At 56.3% G+C, this 17,459-nt stretch overlaps 1 protein-coding gene across 5 annotated transcripts in view; it reads left to right on the top strand.

Annotated features, from left to right (window-relative positions):
* Window positions 1–16,657, top strand: part of ELMO2 (engulfment and cell motility 2) — a 31,956-nt gene extending 15,299 nt beyond the window's left edge. For 2 of the 5 annotated variants that reach the window (XM_012728283.1, XM_012728284.1), the window contains exons 8-22: window positions 479–630; window positions 2,639–2,717; window positions 3,825–3,860; window positions 5,702–5,752; window positions 8,462–8,584; window positions 8,898–9,032; window positions 9,540–9,644; window positions 9,727–9,835; window positions 10,227–10,363; window positions 11,239–11,402; window positions 11,510–11,622; window positions 11,771–11,878; window positions 12,625–12,707; window positions 14,077–14,154; window positions 15,234–15,856. In XM_012728283.1, the coding sequence (XP_012583737.1) occupies window positions 479–630; window positions 2,639–2,717; window positions 3,825–3,860; window positions 5,702–5,752; window positions 8,462–8,584; window positions 8,898–9,032; window positions 9,540–9,644; window positions 9,727–9,835; window positions 10,227–10,363; window positions 11,239–11,402; window positions 11,510–11,622; window positions 11,771–11,878; window positions 12,625–12,707; window positions 14,077–14,154; window positions 15,234–15,434 (1,674 nt within the window). In that variant the 3' untranslated portion in view covers window positions 15,435–15,856. The other 3 variants (XM_004687442.2, XM_012728285.1, XM_012728286.1) reach the window with 3 other exon arrangements.
* Window positions 16,658–17,459: the final 802 nt, after the last annotated feature.

The following is a 17,459-nucleotide window of genomic DNA, read 5'->3' as shown; positions in this document are numbered from 1 at the left end:
ACTCCGCGGTATCTGCCGTCACTGACTTAGGGTCGCTGGGGATTTCGTGGTGCTAGAGAGATTTAGGCAAAGTGAAATGCCCTTGTGTCAAGCATGTTGTAGTGGGGATGGAGGCCACAGACTTGAGGGTCCCTCAGATCTGCGTCTGGGGTAGCGTATGTGAGGAGAGGAGCACATGAAAGGAGATCCTGGATCCGCGATCCTCTGGTCCCACACTTAGCTTTGAACACGCACCCCGATTTTGAAAACAGGCATTAAGTTCGTTAACCCTGAGGCAGCACAGTTGACGGGTGCTGCCACGTGAAGTTGAGCTGTCCGTGCCTGGAGAATCCCTGGCATGTTGGTCAGGATTGCCAGGAACTGGATGCCCCTGTGCCATGGGCATCGTGCCTGGGAGGGGCCTGCGTGGGCTGGCATCGGATCCCGAGGCTGTCCGTTCTCTGAGGCCTGGGCCTCCTGCCTTGCCCTGTCTGGTCAGATTGCAGGCTACGTGAGCCAGCCCATGGTGGACGTGTCCATCCTTCAGCGGTCCCTGGCCATCCTGGAGAGCATGGTCCTGAACAGCCAGAGTCTGTACCAGAAGATCGCCGAGGAGATCACTGTGGGACAGCTCATCTCTCACCTCCAGGTGTGAGTAGGAGCCCCTGCCCGCTCTCTGCCCGCTCCGTCCTCCTCTCGCCCCTGATTTGTGAAGTCTTCCCACCCGACTCCCACGGTGCTTGTCTCCTGAGCTGCTGGTCGCTCGCTCACCCACTCACCTCCGGTTCCACACGGCTGCTGGAGCTGCCCCATAGCCCCAGGCGAGCACATCCTGCTCCTGCTCAAAGGCCACTGACTTCCTTGCCCCTGAAGTGACGTTTCCCTCCATTTTCCTTAACCACCATGGCAGAATTAGATGGTTTCTCCTCGATGGGCCAAATCATCTGTCTGTACCTGTGGTAACTCTGTTGACATGACGTAATGTATTCTTACTACGTCTTCCATTTTAAGCCTTGAGCTCAGGTACAGGGGTCAGTCATTTGTATATCCCCTCTTTGATTTAGGTGAAAGCTTCAGTAGTGATGATTGGACGAACACTTACTGAGCCAGCAGTGTGCTGTGGTGTGCGGGGCGTGAACGCAGAGGGGAGCTCAAATCCTGGCTTGACCGTACATGCGGTCTCTGCCGCCAGCAGGTCACCCCATCTCTTCCAGCCTCAGTTTCCGCATCTCTAAACAAGAATTAAGTGTCCCCCACGTCTCAGACTTGTGAGGATCAAGGGAGATTTAAAAAGGGAAAGCCCAGCCCAGGACAGGTATTCAGTAAATTTAGGGCTGTTTTTCTTTTTTAAGAAGCTTAGCGCTTCCGAAATGTCATTGAATACTAAACAGAACAGAAGACGGTGTGGAGAGCTGTTCCTCTCTGCCATTCCTCTTCCTCCACTGCCAGCCGCTGCACACGTTCGAGGGGCTGAACTTCAAAAGCCGGGCTGGCGATTCTGCCGCCTCTCTCACTCTTGCCCTGCGTGTTGGGCATTGAAGGGTGCTGCCGAGCCCCGCCAGCTCCAGGGAGGCCAGGGCTCCCAGAAGTTTCCAGCAGCCCTGTTTTCACACACTCTCCTCCCCCTGCTCCTCCCCACAGAGCCAAGGGAAAAGAAAGCACAAAGGAATTTGCAGCTCTGGTTTTTGCTTGTTCCTTCTAAGGAACCCCGCAGCCTGTCTCTGGATACTCAAAAGCCAGGAAGGCTGATGGGGGCCAGAGGGCAATGTAAACTCTGGAGGGCGGGTCCTGGCTCTTCAGACTCGCCTCTGCTTCTTTGTCTCTGAGTGGGGGTGTTCGGTGGCCTCCCTCAGGATGCTAGAGGAGCACGTCATTTCTTAGGCCCCAGTAGCTGCCACCAGAAGTCTTGTGCTGTGTGCTGAGGAACGCTGCCCACCCTCCACTAGCTCCCGTGGTGCTCCCTGCCTGCCGCTAGCTCCAGCGGTGCTCCCGGCCAAGCAGGAACCTGGCCCTCTGGAACACGCCATCCCATGCGCCTCCTGCATGGCACGTGGAGAGCCAGGCTCCAGGATTCTGGGCAGATTTTTAACAAATTTGGACTCTTCTTATACATACTATATTTACCTTGACTTTTCTTTACTGAATAATACATCCTATACATCTCACGTCAAGGATTCTTCCAAATCTTTTTGTATCCCAACAGTCTTTGGAAATCAGTAATAGCTGTGACTCTCATCTCCTTAGAAAAAAATACCACATAGTCAAAGATGTAGAATAATTCCTGCACCACTTCCAGGATTCACAGATGCCCTAAGCCCATCCCGAACCCTAGGGCGTGAACCTTTACCCTAACCCCGGGGTGGTTTTTAATGGCTGCTTAGATGTCCTCACGTCTGAGAGTGGCAGGTGGACGTTTGGCCTGCTTGCCGCTCTTTCCAATGTCACTTTAAGGACGCCTGCCACCACCCCCACCCCGTGCCGCCTTGATGACTCTAAGGAGCAGCCAGCTCGGAGCGCTGGGCCGGGAGTGGGCCCCTTTCCAGGCCATTGAGACTTAGCCCCGACGATTATCTGACTAGTCTGTGTGTGATTGGTCTCCAGGCGTCACCTTGCCGGTCAGTCTCCTAATCTCCCTCTGCTTCTTTCTCCATTGACACAGCTCCAACCAGGAGATTCAGACCTACGCCATTGCACTGATTAACGCACTTTTTCTGAAGGCTCCTGAGGACAAGCGACAGGTCTGTGCTGCCTCTTCAAGCTTTTCATCTGGGCTCCTCTGAGAGAAGAATTCTCACCCACCCACCCTGTGCTGTGCAGACAGCAGGGACCCAGCCATTTTCCTGAGAGTCTTTCCTCCTGGCCCTCTGGTCAGAGCCCATCTGGGCAGATTTGTTACTGTGACCCAGGGAAGAACCAGGAGGGAAACAGCTGAATCCAAGGTCAGAGCAGGACCGGATAATGTGCTTCTCCAGAGGCCTGGAGTGCAGCTTTTTCTCGGCTGTGGGCCCTCTGGCCCGCCCGTCAGCTATTGCTTTGCCCGTGGCCCTGAGTGGCCTGGGACAGGAGTAACACGGCCACATTCCAGTAAGATCTCGTTTACACACACAGGCAGTAAGCCTGATTTGGCCTTCGTTTGCTGACACCTTGATTAGAACATGAAGAAGACGAGCCCCTCCAAGATCACTGTTGAGGCTAAAACCAATGAGATCCTTACTAAGGGAGTGAAGCGGATGACCTAGCCCGTTTCATATCCAGACACCCAGGTTCCTATTTCTGTCTCCCCTGGTAGCTTTGCGACATTATGCAAATCACTCTGCTTCTCCGAACCTGTTTCCCACCTGTAACATGGGAGCAACGTACTCCATTAACTTTTCAAGGACATCATGGGAAAAACAAGTCCTGTTTTGTAAGTGAGGAAACCAGGAACCAGCGGGCGGAGGAGCAGTCCGGTGCTGAGCCCAGAGCCCTGAGGCTAACTCCTCTCCTGGCACTGGCTGGCAAGTGCTTCAACCGCGCTGGCCGTCAGCCTCTCTAGAGTGAAAGGAGAGCCCTTGACACTAACATTCTAGATTTCTCTTGCAAAACTCCAAGTGGTTAGACGAAAGAAAGACTTTAAGTCTCGGTCAATACCATGGGCTCAGTAAGTTGAAATTTATGTGGGATCATGTACCAAGCTCTTGGTAGGTCTTAGTGGGAGGACCAGGAGCATCTGTGGTTCTGTCTGTCCTTGTCTTCCTCGGATGGCTTTGCTCTGTTAATCTCTTCCTTCCTAGTCCTGTTTTGAATGTAAGCCGAAAGCTCATTCTTCCATCTGCTTCTCTGTGCCTTTTGCTTTCTGTCGGCAGGACAAGCTTCTTAACCCTCTAGACCTACCTGTCACTGTAAGTAGCATCCCTGTGTGGAAAGGGCCCCGGCTCTCTTCCAGGTGGGAGGTCAGAGCTGGGTGAGAGTCTCATGATCTGATCTAGGTGTTCCGGAAACCCCAAGACACAGGGGCTGCGAAACGCAGATGTCCAGACACTTTGGGGAGGCCCGCGGGTGACTGTCCCGTATAGGCCTGCGGAGATACCTGCCCCAAGGGTGGGCGTCTTCCCTTCGTAACTTGCCTGTGCTGTGGGTCTGTGGTTCAGCCAGGGGAGCTCAGATGCAGAAATAGCCTGTGACTTTCATCCAGACAATCCCAAGATGCATCGCCTTCTGGCTTGCTGTAGCGAAGAGTAAAGGAAATCCGTGCCCTTTTGGATGCTTGCTAGGCTGAAGGAATTTGAAAAGGTTTAGAGAGCTGACAAAAGGGAGTTCAGATGCTCATTTCTTTGGCGGAGGAGCTTGAGAGAGGTCGGCTACAGGAGGATATGAAAAAGGGTGAGTGCTTTTCCCCACAGAGAAGCCTTCTTTCCAGGGCCTTTATGTTTTAACAGAAGCCCACTGGCCAAGTATCTACTTTGTGAGCTGTCCACAGCAAGATTTAATCTCAAGCTCCTATAGCTTTCAAAGAAGTTTCTAGGCCACCTTCCTCCTCTGCTACCCAGATTGTGCTCAGGGGATGCAAAGTAGAACTTAATGTTCTGGCAGTGTCAGCCATTTGGAATATTGCTAGAAATCTTGACGTGAGAAAGGCCTTTCAGCTGAGCAGAATGACAGAGCCCATGGATATGGCTGCAGAGGAGAGGGGCCAGCGCCCCCGGGCCCGCTGATTTAGAATATCTCTAAAATGAAACGAAGGCAGCAGTTTAGAAAGTAAAGTCATACTAATTAACATTAGTAAGAAGTGATGGCTGACAGGGAAGCAGGAGACGAAAGAATTATGAAAAGCTGTCAGAAAAATTAAAAGCACAGTAGTCTGGGACCATTTTGTTTAGGGGAAAATAGCTTCACATTTCAATAGCTCCTTAGGGCATTACAATGTCACAACAGAATAGTAACTGATGTTCTTTTTTATGAAGCCAAGTCTTTGGCCGTGATTAAATTATAATCATTATGTTCTTTTCAGAAATAAAGACATGTATATAATGTACTTTTAGAAGATTTGCATAAGAATGGTCAAAATAATGATACTGAGAGGACCCTTAAAGCTTCACTCCCTAGAAGAGTCACTTATGTGTGATACTTTATGTCCCTAGTGCGCTAAATAAATAAAGCATTACTGTCAAATTCTGAGCCACATACAATAAGATGATGACCCTATTATGAAAAATTACCCCTAGATACCCAATGCTTTGTTATTTAAACCACTCAGAAGTGAATCGCGTGGCAGTGCTGGGGCAGAGTCCTGGCCTGGATTGGAGTGGGCGCCTCCCTCCACAGCCTCCTTGGCGGGGGTCTGCCCCTGGGGGGGGAGGGGGTCTGCCCCTCAGGATCTGCCTCTGTGTGTGTGGCTTGGGAATGTGTCTCCGCTGTGCTCCCGCGCCTTGTCCATCAGCCGCATCCTGTAACGCAGTGTCTTGTCCTGACTGGTCTGCGTCCCTCTGCAGATGATGCAGTGAATTGGGCCCCGGGGAGGGAGGCTGTATTTGGGGTCGCTCACACTCACGAGGAAGTGAAGGAGGTTGTCAGCCTATAAGATGCATTTGGTGTCACATTGTTTTTCCCATTTGCCTGCCGGGCCTTTGAGAGGAGAGCACATTTCAGAGAGGAGCAGCAGGGTGGCTGCAGCCTTCCTCTTCTGTCTGCCCAAGCTGTGAGTCTGCCGCCTCACCTCACACGTGCTTACTTTCTCCAACAGGACATGGCCAATGCGTTTGCGCAGAAGCACCTCCGGTCCATAATCCTTAATGTAAGTCCCGGGTCAAGCTGTAGTTGCTAGGCTTGTTTTGTTACTATTAATAGCAACGCTTACTACTATGGTGCTGTTACTGAAATTAGGATGGGGGGGCTTCCTGTTACCAGGAAGGGGGGGTGTGGCTGGAAGAGGCTGAGGTGGGCGCTGGGGCTGTGGGAGCTGGGAGGAAAGCCTGGGGGTCAAGGAGGCCTCTTCAGGTGTCAAACACAAGGGAGAATCTGGAGACCTCAGTGAAGGGCCCCGAGCAGGTCCCTAGACCTCTGTGCTCACCGGGTGTGGAGACTCAGGGCACGGCAGGGCGCCAGGCCCTGGAAGCACAGGGTTCCTGTGGGTGCTCCTGTGTTGGGAACAGGATGCTGAGGTGACAGAATTCACGAAGTCGGCTGGGGCACTTGTGAAGTCCAGTGACCAGCTGGACCTGCAGCGCCTGGTAGATTCCGCCTCGTGGAGCAACCCCCCCCTGCTGACTGCATCTCGGGCCAAAGACCCCTCCAGCCTGGCGGGAGGGCCCTGCGCACAGTGCTCCAGAGCCCCGCACACTGGTCTGCACACCTGAGCCTGTGTCCTCCGCACATGTGGGGCGAGGGCCCCTTCTCAGGGAAATTGAGTGAATTTCAAGGCTATGACCTACCTGAATGAGCTTACAAGTTGAGCTGGGCTTGTGAACAAGCCGAGATTCCACAGTAGAATCCCTGTCAGGGTCAGGACCCGAGCCTGGGCTCTGCTGGGACCCGGTCAGGGTGCTCTCTTCAGTGCCAGGCCGGAGCGTGTAGGCCTCCAGGTCCTGGACAATAAATGGGACTTGAGGTGGAAGTAAAACTGGAGCTGTGTTGCTTCTGCTTCACTGGCAGGAGTGTTGTTTTGCCACAGGTCTGCTCTTGAGAAAGGGGGTTAAGGTGAGCGAGAACCAATATTCCGTCAGCTTTACCCTTTCCAGGGTGGTGCTCTGGATTGTGGAGAAAGGTGAGGAGAGAGGAGAAGGCAGAGTGGCAGAGAAGGGAAAAGACTGTAGTGGGCTGAGGGGAGAGGCAGAGAGTCAGGAGCAGAGCATGAAAGCGCAGCTTGGGGAGGCGCAGGCTAAGAGGGAGCCTGTGGCTTCACAGGAGGGTGAGGGCTTCGCAAACACAGGCGTGAAGGAGAGGCCGGAGAGGGCAGCGAGCGCTGCTCCCTGGGGCTCGGTGGCTGCGGGACGTGGCTCTGGAGCACTTGAAATGTGTCTGGCGTGACTGGGGGCTGGAATCGGTGGTTTCCCCTTAAGTTTAGCTCCCCACCTTTGGCCACCATGTTGGGCTGTGTGGGCCTAGAGGAAGACAGGGCCATGGAAGAGCTGGGCCAGAGCAGCGCCGTGCCTGAAAGCACTGGGAGAGCCAGCTTCCGTTCATGGGCTGGTTGCGCAGAAGAGGAGCGGGGACATTCATTCCAGTGTTTTCTTTAACCCGGTATATCCCAAACAATTGGAGTGTATAATGAGTAGAGAAAAGTTGCAGTGGGATACCTTCCATCTTTTTCATACTAAGGTTTCAAGACCGGGTGAGCGCCTTTTGTTTGCTGCACCTAACAGTTTAGACCAGCTGCGCCTCAGGTGTTCAGCTGCCACCCGTGACTAGGGGCCACCAGGTGGGAGCGAACGGCCCAAGGAGAGGGTTCTGGAGCCAGGTCAGGCCCTAACAGCCCACGTAAACCTAGAGGGCGCTCTGGAAAGACCCGATGCAGAGAGGGCTGTCAGTGGGGCATGCTGTGCTGAGGGGATGTTCCACAGCCATCTCTGGGTGGTGTGTGCGGCCCGGCCCGCACCTGCGCTTGAGCTGAACTTGTGACTCGTGTCACTGAGGCCAGACTTTCCAATTTAAATAAATGTTAAGTGCCGTACGTGCAGGGATCCACCATAGTGGGCAGCACAGCTGAGAGCCACAGCTGGACTAAGGACGTGAAGGACATGGAGGTGGCACTTGTGGGAAATGGGACAAGGTCTCGTTTGATGAAGAAAAGACTAAATGTGACAGGATTCACAATAATGGAGAAGGGCCGAGAAATACCAGGGAGCAAGCAGGAAGGAACAGGCTGTCGTGGGAGTGAGAACAGGACAGGGAGAGACGAACAGGGCCAGCAGTGATCAGTCTGGAGGAACTGTGGAGGGGGTGTCGCATGCTAGAAAGAGCAGGAAAGGAGGGGGGCCCACGTTTGGGGGTGGGCATCAGAGGGAGAAGGCGAACTGAAGGGGAGGTGGGAGGCCAGGGTGAGGGGAGGTGGGTGAGGGCAGCCAGGGCCGTGGGGAGGGTGCACAGGGTGACAGGACAGGGAGAGAGGAAGGGGAGGGCCGTGGGGGCCTCACAAGGAGTTCAGGTGCTCCCTGTGAGCAGAGTCCCACGCGTGCCTGTGTGCTCTGTTGTCCCTGGCTCGGAACCTGCCGGGCCCTGACGGCAGCAGATCACCCAGGCCACGGCCTCACCGATCTCACCTGGTAGCTCCCTCTTGGAGTAGCCTCCACCCTTCATCACGTGCCCCGCCCAGGGGAGCGCAGCGAATGGGAGGGTGCCCTCTGGGCAGCAGGGCCTGAGTGGAGCCCATTCTGCTCCTTCCCTTCTGGGGGGAGGTATCCCTGTGGGGGAGGAGAGCCTGCGTCACCCAGCCTGGTGGTCTAGTGATGTGACTCTGGTAGAGGGCAAAGCCCGACCCTTTGTTCCCTGCCTCTGCTTTGGCCAGCACGTGATCCGAGGGAACCGCCCCATTAAAACTGAGATGGCCCATCAGCTGTATGTTCTCCAAGTCCTGACCTTTAACCTTTTGGAAGAAAGGATGATGACCAAGATGGACCCCAATGACCAGGTCGGTGCTGAGTGGAGCTTCCCTTTTGGGTGTGGTACACCCCACCCAGAGTCCTTGGAGTGCGCTGGGCAGGCCCTTGCCTGGTGATTTGAGTCCGCTCTGGGAGCTCTAGTTCTGCGCCTCTCCTGGCTCCCTGCTGGTAGAGGACAACCTGTCAGCAACTGTCTAGGCCCAGCTCTGTCCCGCTAAGGTAGAGGGGGGCTTCCTGTGAGATCCGCCAGGGCCAGAGCTCTGTCCAGAAAAACCTGAGCCACTCCCCCTCCTCCTGACTCCCTCGGCTGGCTGACTCACCTGCTGTCTGTTTGCCTCTCAGGCTCAGAGAGACATTATATTTGAGCTGAGGAGGATTGCATTTGATGCAGAATCAGACCCTAGCAGTGTCCCTGGGAGTGGGACAGAAAAGCGCAAAGCCATGTACACCAAGGACTACAAAATGCTGGGGTTCACGGTAAGTTTCCCCAAGCACAGTCTGGTAGGCCATCTGCCAGTCAGAAGCTGGGACAGCTGACAGAGAACCCCCTTAACGTGGTCTGCAAGAAATGACACTAAGAAGCCGAGGCGCCTTCACACTGGTTTGCTTCAACAGCGGCAGGTTCCCAAGTTTATGGGCAACATTTGGCTCTGTGCAATAAAGCAGATGAACGGTGGAGAGCCCAGAGGGGTCAGCCAAGTACAGAGAGAGGGCCCAGCGCGCTCTCCAGCTCTGCTAGCTGCTTTGGAACGCTGGGTGGGTGGGGGTTGGGATGGGACACTGTGGCTTGAGGAGGAGCTGAACTGAATTAGGCTGTTTGTCCCATACCGCCCTGGGCCCAGCGCTGAGTCAGCCAAGAGCCCCGCCTGGTAGCTGTGGGCGACGGGCTTGGGAAAGAGCCCCCGTGCTAGGGGCAGTGCTGGGGCTGCAGCTTGGGTGATGGAGCACACAGGAGGCCATGCAGATGGTGCTGTCTTTCTGCAGAATCACATCAACCCAGCAATGGACTTCACGCAGACGCCACCTGGAATGCTGGCCTTAGACAACATGCTGTACCTGGCTAAAGTCCACCAGGACACCTACATCCGGGTACAGGCGGGGGCAGCTTCCTTGGGCCAGGGCTGGTCTCTGCCTCCCTACGGCCTGCTCACTCAGCCCCTCACCCCCACAGATCGTCCTGGAGAACAGCAGCCGCGAAGATAAACACGAGTGCCCCTTCGGCCGCAGCGCCATCGAGCTCACCAAGATGCTCTGCGAGGTCCTGCAGGTCGGGGAGCTCCGTAAGTCTGGCGGCTCCTCCTGCCTCTCCTGGAGCCCTGGAGCCCGCAGAGGCGCGAGGCTGCGGGACTGGGGGACCTCACTGCGGCTTCGTTTTCCATCTGAATGAGCGGTCACCCCTCTCATCCTTGTTTGAGAGCCCCGGCTGCTGCGGTCTGTGAGGGGGCAACCTGAGCCACATCGGAAGCCTCCCCTCTGTGGGCAGCCTGGGGAAGGCTGGCTGACGGGTGCAGGGTGCGCCAGCTGAGCCGGCGCCCTGGAGGAGGAAGCTGAGGAGAAACGCCCTTCCCCAGCCCCCACCTGGTCTGGTGTCGCTCCTGGGACTCAGGCCGCAGGTCCAGTTTCCGAACGCGAGCGCCCGGCCTCACTCTGCCCGTGTCTTGTCTTCCACAGCAAATGAGGGGCGCAACGACTACCACCCAATGTTCTTCACGCACGACCGGGCGTTTGAGGAGCTCTTTGGCATCTGCATCCAGCTACTGAACAAGACCTGGAAGGAGATGAGGGCCACAGCCGAGGACTTCAACAAGGTCAGTGTCGCCGAGCTCCTGAGGCGCGTGACAGCTTGTGACAAGTGGCCAGAGCCCAGGGAGTGGGGGACCAGCCCGGTGGCAGCAGCAAGGGCTGAGGCACGGCCAGCCTCTGGAACCTGGCACGGGCTACTCCCAGGGGCCCCTCTTGCTCAGAGGAGCCAGCACCCCTCCCCCACCCCCAATGACTGGGAGAGGGAGGCCGCCCCCACCCCCACCACCGGTGCCTAGCCGGCCTCAGCGCTTTCACAGTGCTCGCTTTGTGGTGCACTGCGCGGCCTTCAAGGGCTGGGAATCTGCAAGTTGAGTTTTGAAACGACTCAGCTCATGAAAAATGTGTCGAGTCATCTGTAAATCCGCCACTGGGGACGACCGTTGTTACGTGTCCCTTGCGCCTTTTTCACCCTGTAGACGTTTCCTTCGCAGTGGGGAACACGCTGCGTGTGTTCCTGTGACCTGTTGTGTATTTGTGGGCACACTGGGGTGTGCTCAGTGCCGCGTCCACAGGCCCCTCACACTCAGGGCAGCCTGTCGGGTGCGTCTGTCTCCCTTCCTGCCACGTCAAAGATGAGCAAGGGGCAGCCTGAGGTGGTTAGGTGATGGCCTGAGACTGAGGCAGAGTCAAGGCCCAGACCCCCCTCTCTGACTCCGAAGACCAGGGCTCACTCTACCCCGGTTGGCTGGCCTGTGTGAGACACCGGGGTGCGCCACCCACAGGCACTTGTCCCAAGTGGCCGCCCAAGAATGTGCCTGGGAGCAGGGCCCCACTCACCTGCGGCTCTGCAGTCCTGCTGGGCTGGGCCGGAGGGCAGCTTGGCGCCAGGGCCCTGTCTGCTGTCGGGGCAGGCCTGAGGGCGGCCTTCCTCCTTGCTCAGGTCATGCAGGTGGTCCGCGAGCAGATCACGCGGGCTCTGCCCTCCAAGCCCAACTCGCTGGATCAGTTCAAGAGCAAACTGCGAAGCCTGAGCTACTCTGAGATCCTGCGGCTGCGCCAGTCAGAGAGGATGAGCCAGGACGACTTCCAGTCCCCGCCCATCGTGTAAGTGCCCCTCCGGGTGGGCGGAAGGGCTGCTGCGACTGGGCCAGCCTTCAGAGCTCTGCCTCTGCCGGCCCCTGGCCCCCTCACCCGCTTCGTGTCCATCCCAGGGAGCTGAGGGAGAAGATCCAGCCCGAGATCCTTGAGCTGATCAAGCAGCAGCGCCTGAACCGTCTGTGTGAGGGCAGCAGCTTCCGGAAAATTGGGAACCGCCGGAGACAAGGTGAGGGGAGCTGGGCGCCGCTGGCCCTCCCCTTGCATGGGCAGCCTGCCCGGGCCCTGCAGGAGCACCAGGGAGCAGGTCACCCGCCGCTGTTCAGGGCCTGCCCCCGGCTGCCTGGCTCAGCTGCCTGGCTTCATGTGTGTTCCAGAACGCTTCTGGTATTGCCGCTTGGCGCTAAACCACAAGGTCCTGCACTACGGTGACCTGGATGACAACCCTCAAGGGGAGGTGACGTTTGAATCCCTGCAGGAGAAAAGTAGGTCCCCTTCCCTGTTGTGTCCTGGTGCCTGGACTCGATGTCGGAGACCCGAGTTCTAGTGCCGCCTGTTTCAACCTGATGATTGGTAGCGGGCCGGTAGTGTCTCTGGACCTGTCTCCTTTCCTGGCAGAGACCAGAGCTCATCTCTGCCTGCCCTACTCCGGGGCTCTGGAGAATTTCATGAGGTCATGGGTGTGATGGGTTTAAAGGGTGGTGCAAGGCTCAGCAGAGTGGCAGGGCTTGAGCCAGAGCGGAGCTTGAGAGCCAGACTGCCGAGATCCAGATTCTGGCTCCCTGCTCAGCTGCTAGTTCCAGTTGGTTGCAAGTTAATGCTTCCCTCTGCCTTGGTTTCTTTTCCTGTAAAGTGGGAATAATGGCCACTTCCCCCTTGTAAGAGGCATGAATGAGTTGTCTGGGAAAGCACTTAGGACAGGCCCAGAGGGCATGAGCTGAACTTAGCTGCTCCAGGGCCGACTCAAGTAGTTGTCAATTTGCTGTTGTGATGAGGCAGAAAGGGAGTGTCTGTTCCTTAGGTGGGACAATCCATGTTCTCCGAACTGACTCGAGGGGGCTGACACAACCCAGAAGCTGTGATCTATAGGAAGTGACCATGCAGGAGAGGACAGGACAAGGCCACCCTTCCAGGCTAACCCTTTGAGTGGGTGCAGGGCCTCCTGCCAGCGCTGAAGCACAGCCATGTGGCATCGTGAAGCTTCCACAGACTAACTCCTTCCACTTATCAGTTCCTGTTGCAGACATTAAGGCCATTGTCACTGGGAAGGATTGTCCCCACATGAAGGAGAAGAGTGCCCTGAAGCAGAACAAGGTGAGGAGAGGCAGCCTGCCACAGGAGCCCTGGGAGCGTGATGCCTGGGGGGCACAGCCAGGAGGGAGTTGCTTTTCAGTCTGCAAGCTCTCTCTCCCCTACTCTTTCTCTCTTTAAATGACTCCTGAGTGTTTTCTTCAGAAGAATTTTGAACATACACAGAAATAGCTAGAACCCCCATATCTGCATCAGCCAGGCCCAGCAGCCGCGCAGGTCTGCCTTTCCTCTGCCCCTCTCCTTTCTTACTTTGAAGAAAATCCCACAAGCCAGGTCATTTCTTCTGTAAATATTTGGAATGAGGCACTCTAATTAAGGACTCTTGAACACCATCACGATGATCATACCTAAACAGAAAAGTTACTTGATATCAAATATTCTATTGATGTTCCGATTTCCACTGTCTTACAGATACCATCATTTCTCTAAGAATACATAAACATATATGCACACACACAGACACGTAGACACACTGACACCCGTTTTGTTTTTTCCAATTAGAAACCAAATAAGGTCCATATTCTGTGATTCATCTTTCAAGTTTCTTGACTCATAAGCTCCCCCATCTCTCCGTCTGTTCTTCCTCTTTTCAGTTTATTAGACGAAGGAACCAGGCTTCTTGTCCGGTGGTTTTCCCAGCCTGGACCTTGGCCCCTGGCTCCCCACAGCATAGTTTCCCATGTTCCTCTGTCCCAAGTTTGTCCCAGATTTGTCGATCACCAGTTCAGCTGTGACCCCGTTTAGGGGAGGAGGGGAGACTGCCTCCTGCAGGCCCCGCGTTCTGTCAGGGCCCTGTGCGTGTTGGCTCTCTCTGTGATGTGAGCAGATGTGCCCGTGCTGGTTCCAGCTGTGAAGTAGGGGCAGCTAGAGACAGTCTCACACGGCCATCCCTTCTCCTCTACGCGCTCAGTATTCTCTCGAGAAATTGCTGTCATCTGCGATTGACTTCCCAGTAGTGTGGTTTACGCAAGAAAAAAGGATAAATGCTTGGTTCTTTCATGTACCTTCTTTTAAAACAATGAGTTGGTGTTTTTTAGCAAATTTAGTTTGTTTCAGCCCTGTGTCCACACTTTGGCTACAAACTATTTTTGTTGAGCTGCTTTTTGAGACTGGCAAGGCTCTCCGTGTAATTACTAAGGTACACGCTTACGGTGGTCACACCATTCTGGGCACCGATTTACAAAAGGCTCTTAGCGGGGCTCGGGCTGGGAGTGGCTGAGGGACACGTGTGCATGTGGCCAAGGCCTGGTGACTTCACTCCCGGTCAGTACCCTGATGGTCTGGCCGAGTCCCGAGGATGTGGCCAAGGCCTGGGCGTTCAGTGCCCGAGCCCCTCGCTCGTTCCAAGTAACTGAAATCCTTTCTCCTTCAGGAGGTGTTGGAGTTAGCTTTCTCCATCCTGTATGACCCTGATGAGACCTTAAACTTCATCGCGCCTAATAAGTATGAGGTGAGCAGGAGGGGCTATCTGGGCAGCGGAGGCTCTCTGTGGAGGGGCGGAGTGGGCCCGACAGGCAGGGCCACAGCCTCCAGAGGCTCCGTCACCCAGCCTCTGCCACGCTGCAGGGCCCCTGGGCTGCTCCCTGCCGGGTCCTCTGTGGCCCCAGCCGTGGGTTGTCCTCAGAAAGACAAGGTCAGCTTGGGATAATGTATTTGCCTGGGCTAGGGAAATTCTCTTTTCACTTCCTCTGTGACCGGCTACCCATGTGAAGTCGACAGAGCCTCCCTCCTCAGCACTCCCGGCCTGTGTTGCAGTGGACCCTGAGCTGGGAGTCCAGCGGAGCTGGCCCCGCCACCTGGGGGCAGACCATTCACCTGCAGTAGCGGAGATACTAGATGCGCAGTGAGGAACTGCGGTTGCGGCCAGACATCTGGAAGGCTCTGGGACCATCAGAGGGAACTGGGGGGCGAGGGGGCGGGAGCTTCTGGGGACACTTAGACAGGCCCTGAGCTGCTCCCCGGAGCTGCCAGGGGAGTTTTCTAGGAAGGAAAGAAGAACCAGCAGGTGCAGAGAGGGGCGACAGCGGTGTGGGGAAAGGAAAAAGGCAACAGCGAGAACAGGAGTTTCAGGGCCGGGAGAATTCTGTTTCTCCCTTAGGAGGCCTCTGAGTTCAGCTTCTCTGGTAGCTTTTTTTTTTTTTTTTTTGACATTTATGGACATCTTTTTTTCTCTTAATTTGCTTTTTAAAAACAACAAAGCGCTGCAGGGACCCCTGCTATGCACGGCTGTTCTCCAGTTTCTATCTGCGCTCACCATTGCTGATGTCAAGTAGCTGATGCCCAGCACTCAGGTCTCATTTTGCTGTATCCACTAATTTCATTTTTCAAAACCTTCGTCTACGTCATCTCAAAAAGTTTAAATCCTTGTCAAAGACCAGAGGCCCTTGTGCGAGGAGTGATCACCTCCGGTTTGCTCCTCCTGTTCGGTGTGCCAGAGACCGCTGTGGGTCCCCTTGGGACAGGGGCCTCGCGGGGTCCCACACTGATAACCAGGGCACCAGCTGACCTTCTGCATCTTGCTCCCCACAGTACTGCATCTGGATTGATGGCCTCAGTGCCCTCCTAGGGAAGGACATGTCCAGCGAGCTGACCAAGAGTGACCTGGACACCCTGCTGAGCATGGAGATGAAGCTGCGGCTGCTGGACCTGGAGAATATCCAGATCCCGGAGGCCCCCCCGCCGGTGCCCAAGGAGCCCAGCAGCTATGACTTCGTCTACCACTACGGTTGAGCCTGGAGCCAGAGACGGCAGTGCCCAGGACGGGACTTGGGCCAGGAGGAACACTCACAGTCTGGTGCCTTGCCCTTTGCTTGTACAGGATCTGTAGTGACTGCAGTGGTCAGTGAGCGCCAGCCATCCCGGCAGCCCACCTCGGACCACCGTGCTTCCTCTTGGTCCCTGCCCACCAGGAGTCACGAGGGCCCGAGCCCCCATCACCTGGGGGCCGGCACCTCACCATGAGGAACGGACAGGCGCTCCTGCCTTGCAGCCCGCGGGACTGCTTCTTGAGCTGGATTTAACAGCAGCCACTCCCCTTTCTTCCCGAGCCTGCTCTCTGGTCATCTGGACCCCACGGGGACAAGAGCTGGCCCAGAAAGGCCGCCTCAGAGGGCAGCGGCGCTGGCGTGTCGACAGCCTCCGAGACACTGCCTTGGGTGGCCCGGGTCTCCCGTCCGTGGGGGCCCTGGCCTGTCCTTGCTAGACTCCTCATCTGCCTTTGTCGGCTTCGTGAAGGCTCACGGTGGCCTCACACAGTGCAGATGCCGCTGCCGCTGCCGTGTGTGGCTCTCGCAGCTCTGGTCTCGACCCCACCAGGCCTGGCTGTCTGCGCAGCTGTGGGGCTGAGGGACACATCTGCTACGTGCTTTCGGCTGTCTGCAAGTCGAAGGCCTTCAGGCTAAGTCCCGCCCCCTGAGGCTCAAGAACCTGCTGGCAGAGGCCAGAGGAGGCCTGTGGTGTGGGCTGGATCCCACTGCCCGCACACGAGCTCTCTTCTGGGAGAGAGATTCTGCCTCACCTGAGTTGTTGCCCCTGCAGTGTGCTTCCTCTGGCCTCCCAGACCTCAGGAAGTTTGCCTCCCTCTATCCCTCCCATCCCAGCGCTGGGGTTTCGCCACCGGCCGTGATGCCAGGGAGCAGCCTTTCCTGGGCGCCACTCTTGCGAGCCACGCGCAGCCCCTCGCTCGGACAGACCACCGCGCCGCACGCGTCGGTACCGCCCGGCGAAGAGTGTGCTATATATTTTCTCTACTCACACAGACCTGTATATATATTTATATAAGACCTCCTGTCCTTGGATGGAGTGGTTATGGGAAAATAAACTTGGAGGCCCCTCCCAAAAGATACTGTAAAAAGACAGTAACACTTCCCATTGTGAGCCAAGATTATAATCCGAGAAGGGCCAGGAGCTTCCTGTCAGTAACCCAGTTTTCAATAAATACTCTTTCACGTACAGACTGGTTCCTTTCACAGCTGTCTGCCTGTCTGCCACCAGCTTCTGCCTGACCTCTGCCAGCGGAGCTCGTGCCCCCTCAGCACCTCAAACCCCCTGCCTCCACACCCCCAGAGGATGCCCACAGATTGTCCACAGGAACGAGGGCCTGCTGGGCACGCGGGGAGAGGCATCCCAGACACCCCGGGGAACAGTCCCGCTCCCTGCCAGAGCCCCTCCAGGGAACAGCTCTCACGTCCTTGTCTTACACAGAAGTCGCCGTCTTCACCCCGCGCGTTGCCAGTGCTCAGTGCCCGGCCTTCCAGCTGGTGTCCCAGGCTTTGGCTCCAAACCTCAGCCCAAGTAGCCGGGAGGCTGGGTTGAGGGTGGGGCCGAAAATCGGTTTCTCTCAGAAGGAGCCAAGGACAAGTTTGTTCAAAAGGCAGAGAAAGTGCACAGACCTTGGGCACTTCGGAGCCAAGCCCTTGGCAGTGATGGGCGCCACTGTAGGTGCGAGGTAAGTGCCCAGTAACCGTGCCCACGAGGTGCCCGCTGGTGGTGGCAGACCACAGGGTTTGCCAAGCACTCTGCTTACACCCTGGCCTTGAGCCTGCTGCTCAGCAAGGCTGGGGAGAGCAGCTGTAGGCTTGCCAGGATCCATGTTTGTAGCTAGTCTTCAGCCAGAGAGCGCAGGAGGAGCTGGGGGGGAGGCGCAGGAAGCCATGAGGCCCTCACCTGGCCTGCCACCGTCACAGGCATCCTGTAAGCCCCTAGCTGGCATTTGGGGGACCCCTGCCACTTGCCCCGTGGCTGCTTTCCACCTGT

This window comes from Condylura cristata, unplaced genomic scaffold, assembly GCF_000260355.1.
Source record: "Condylura cristata isolate star-nosed mole 26May11 unplaced genomic scaffold, ConCri1.0 scaffold00022, whole genome shotgun sequence".
NCBI lineage: Eukaryota > Metazoa > Chordata > Mammalia > Eulipotyphla > Talpidae > Condylura > Condylura cristata.
The sequence above is the reverse complement of the archived record's forward strand: the minus strand, read 5'-3'. Positions and strand labels throughout refer to the sequence as shown.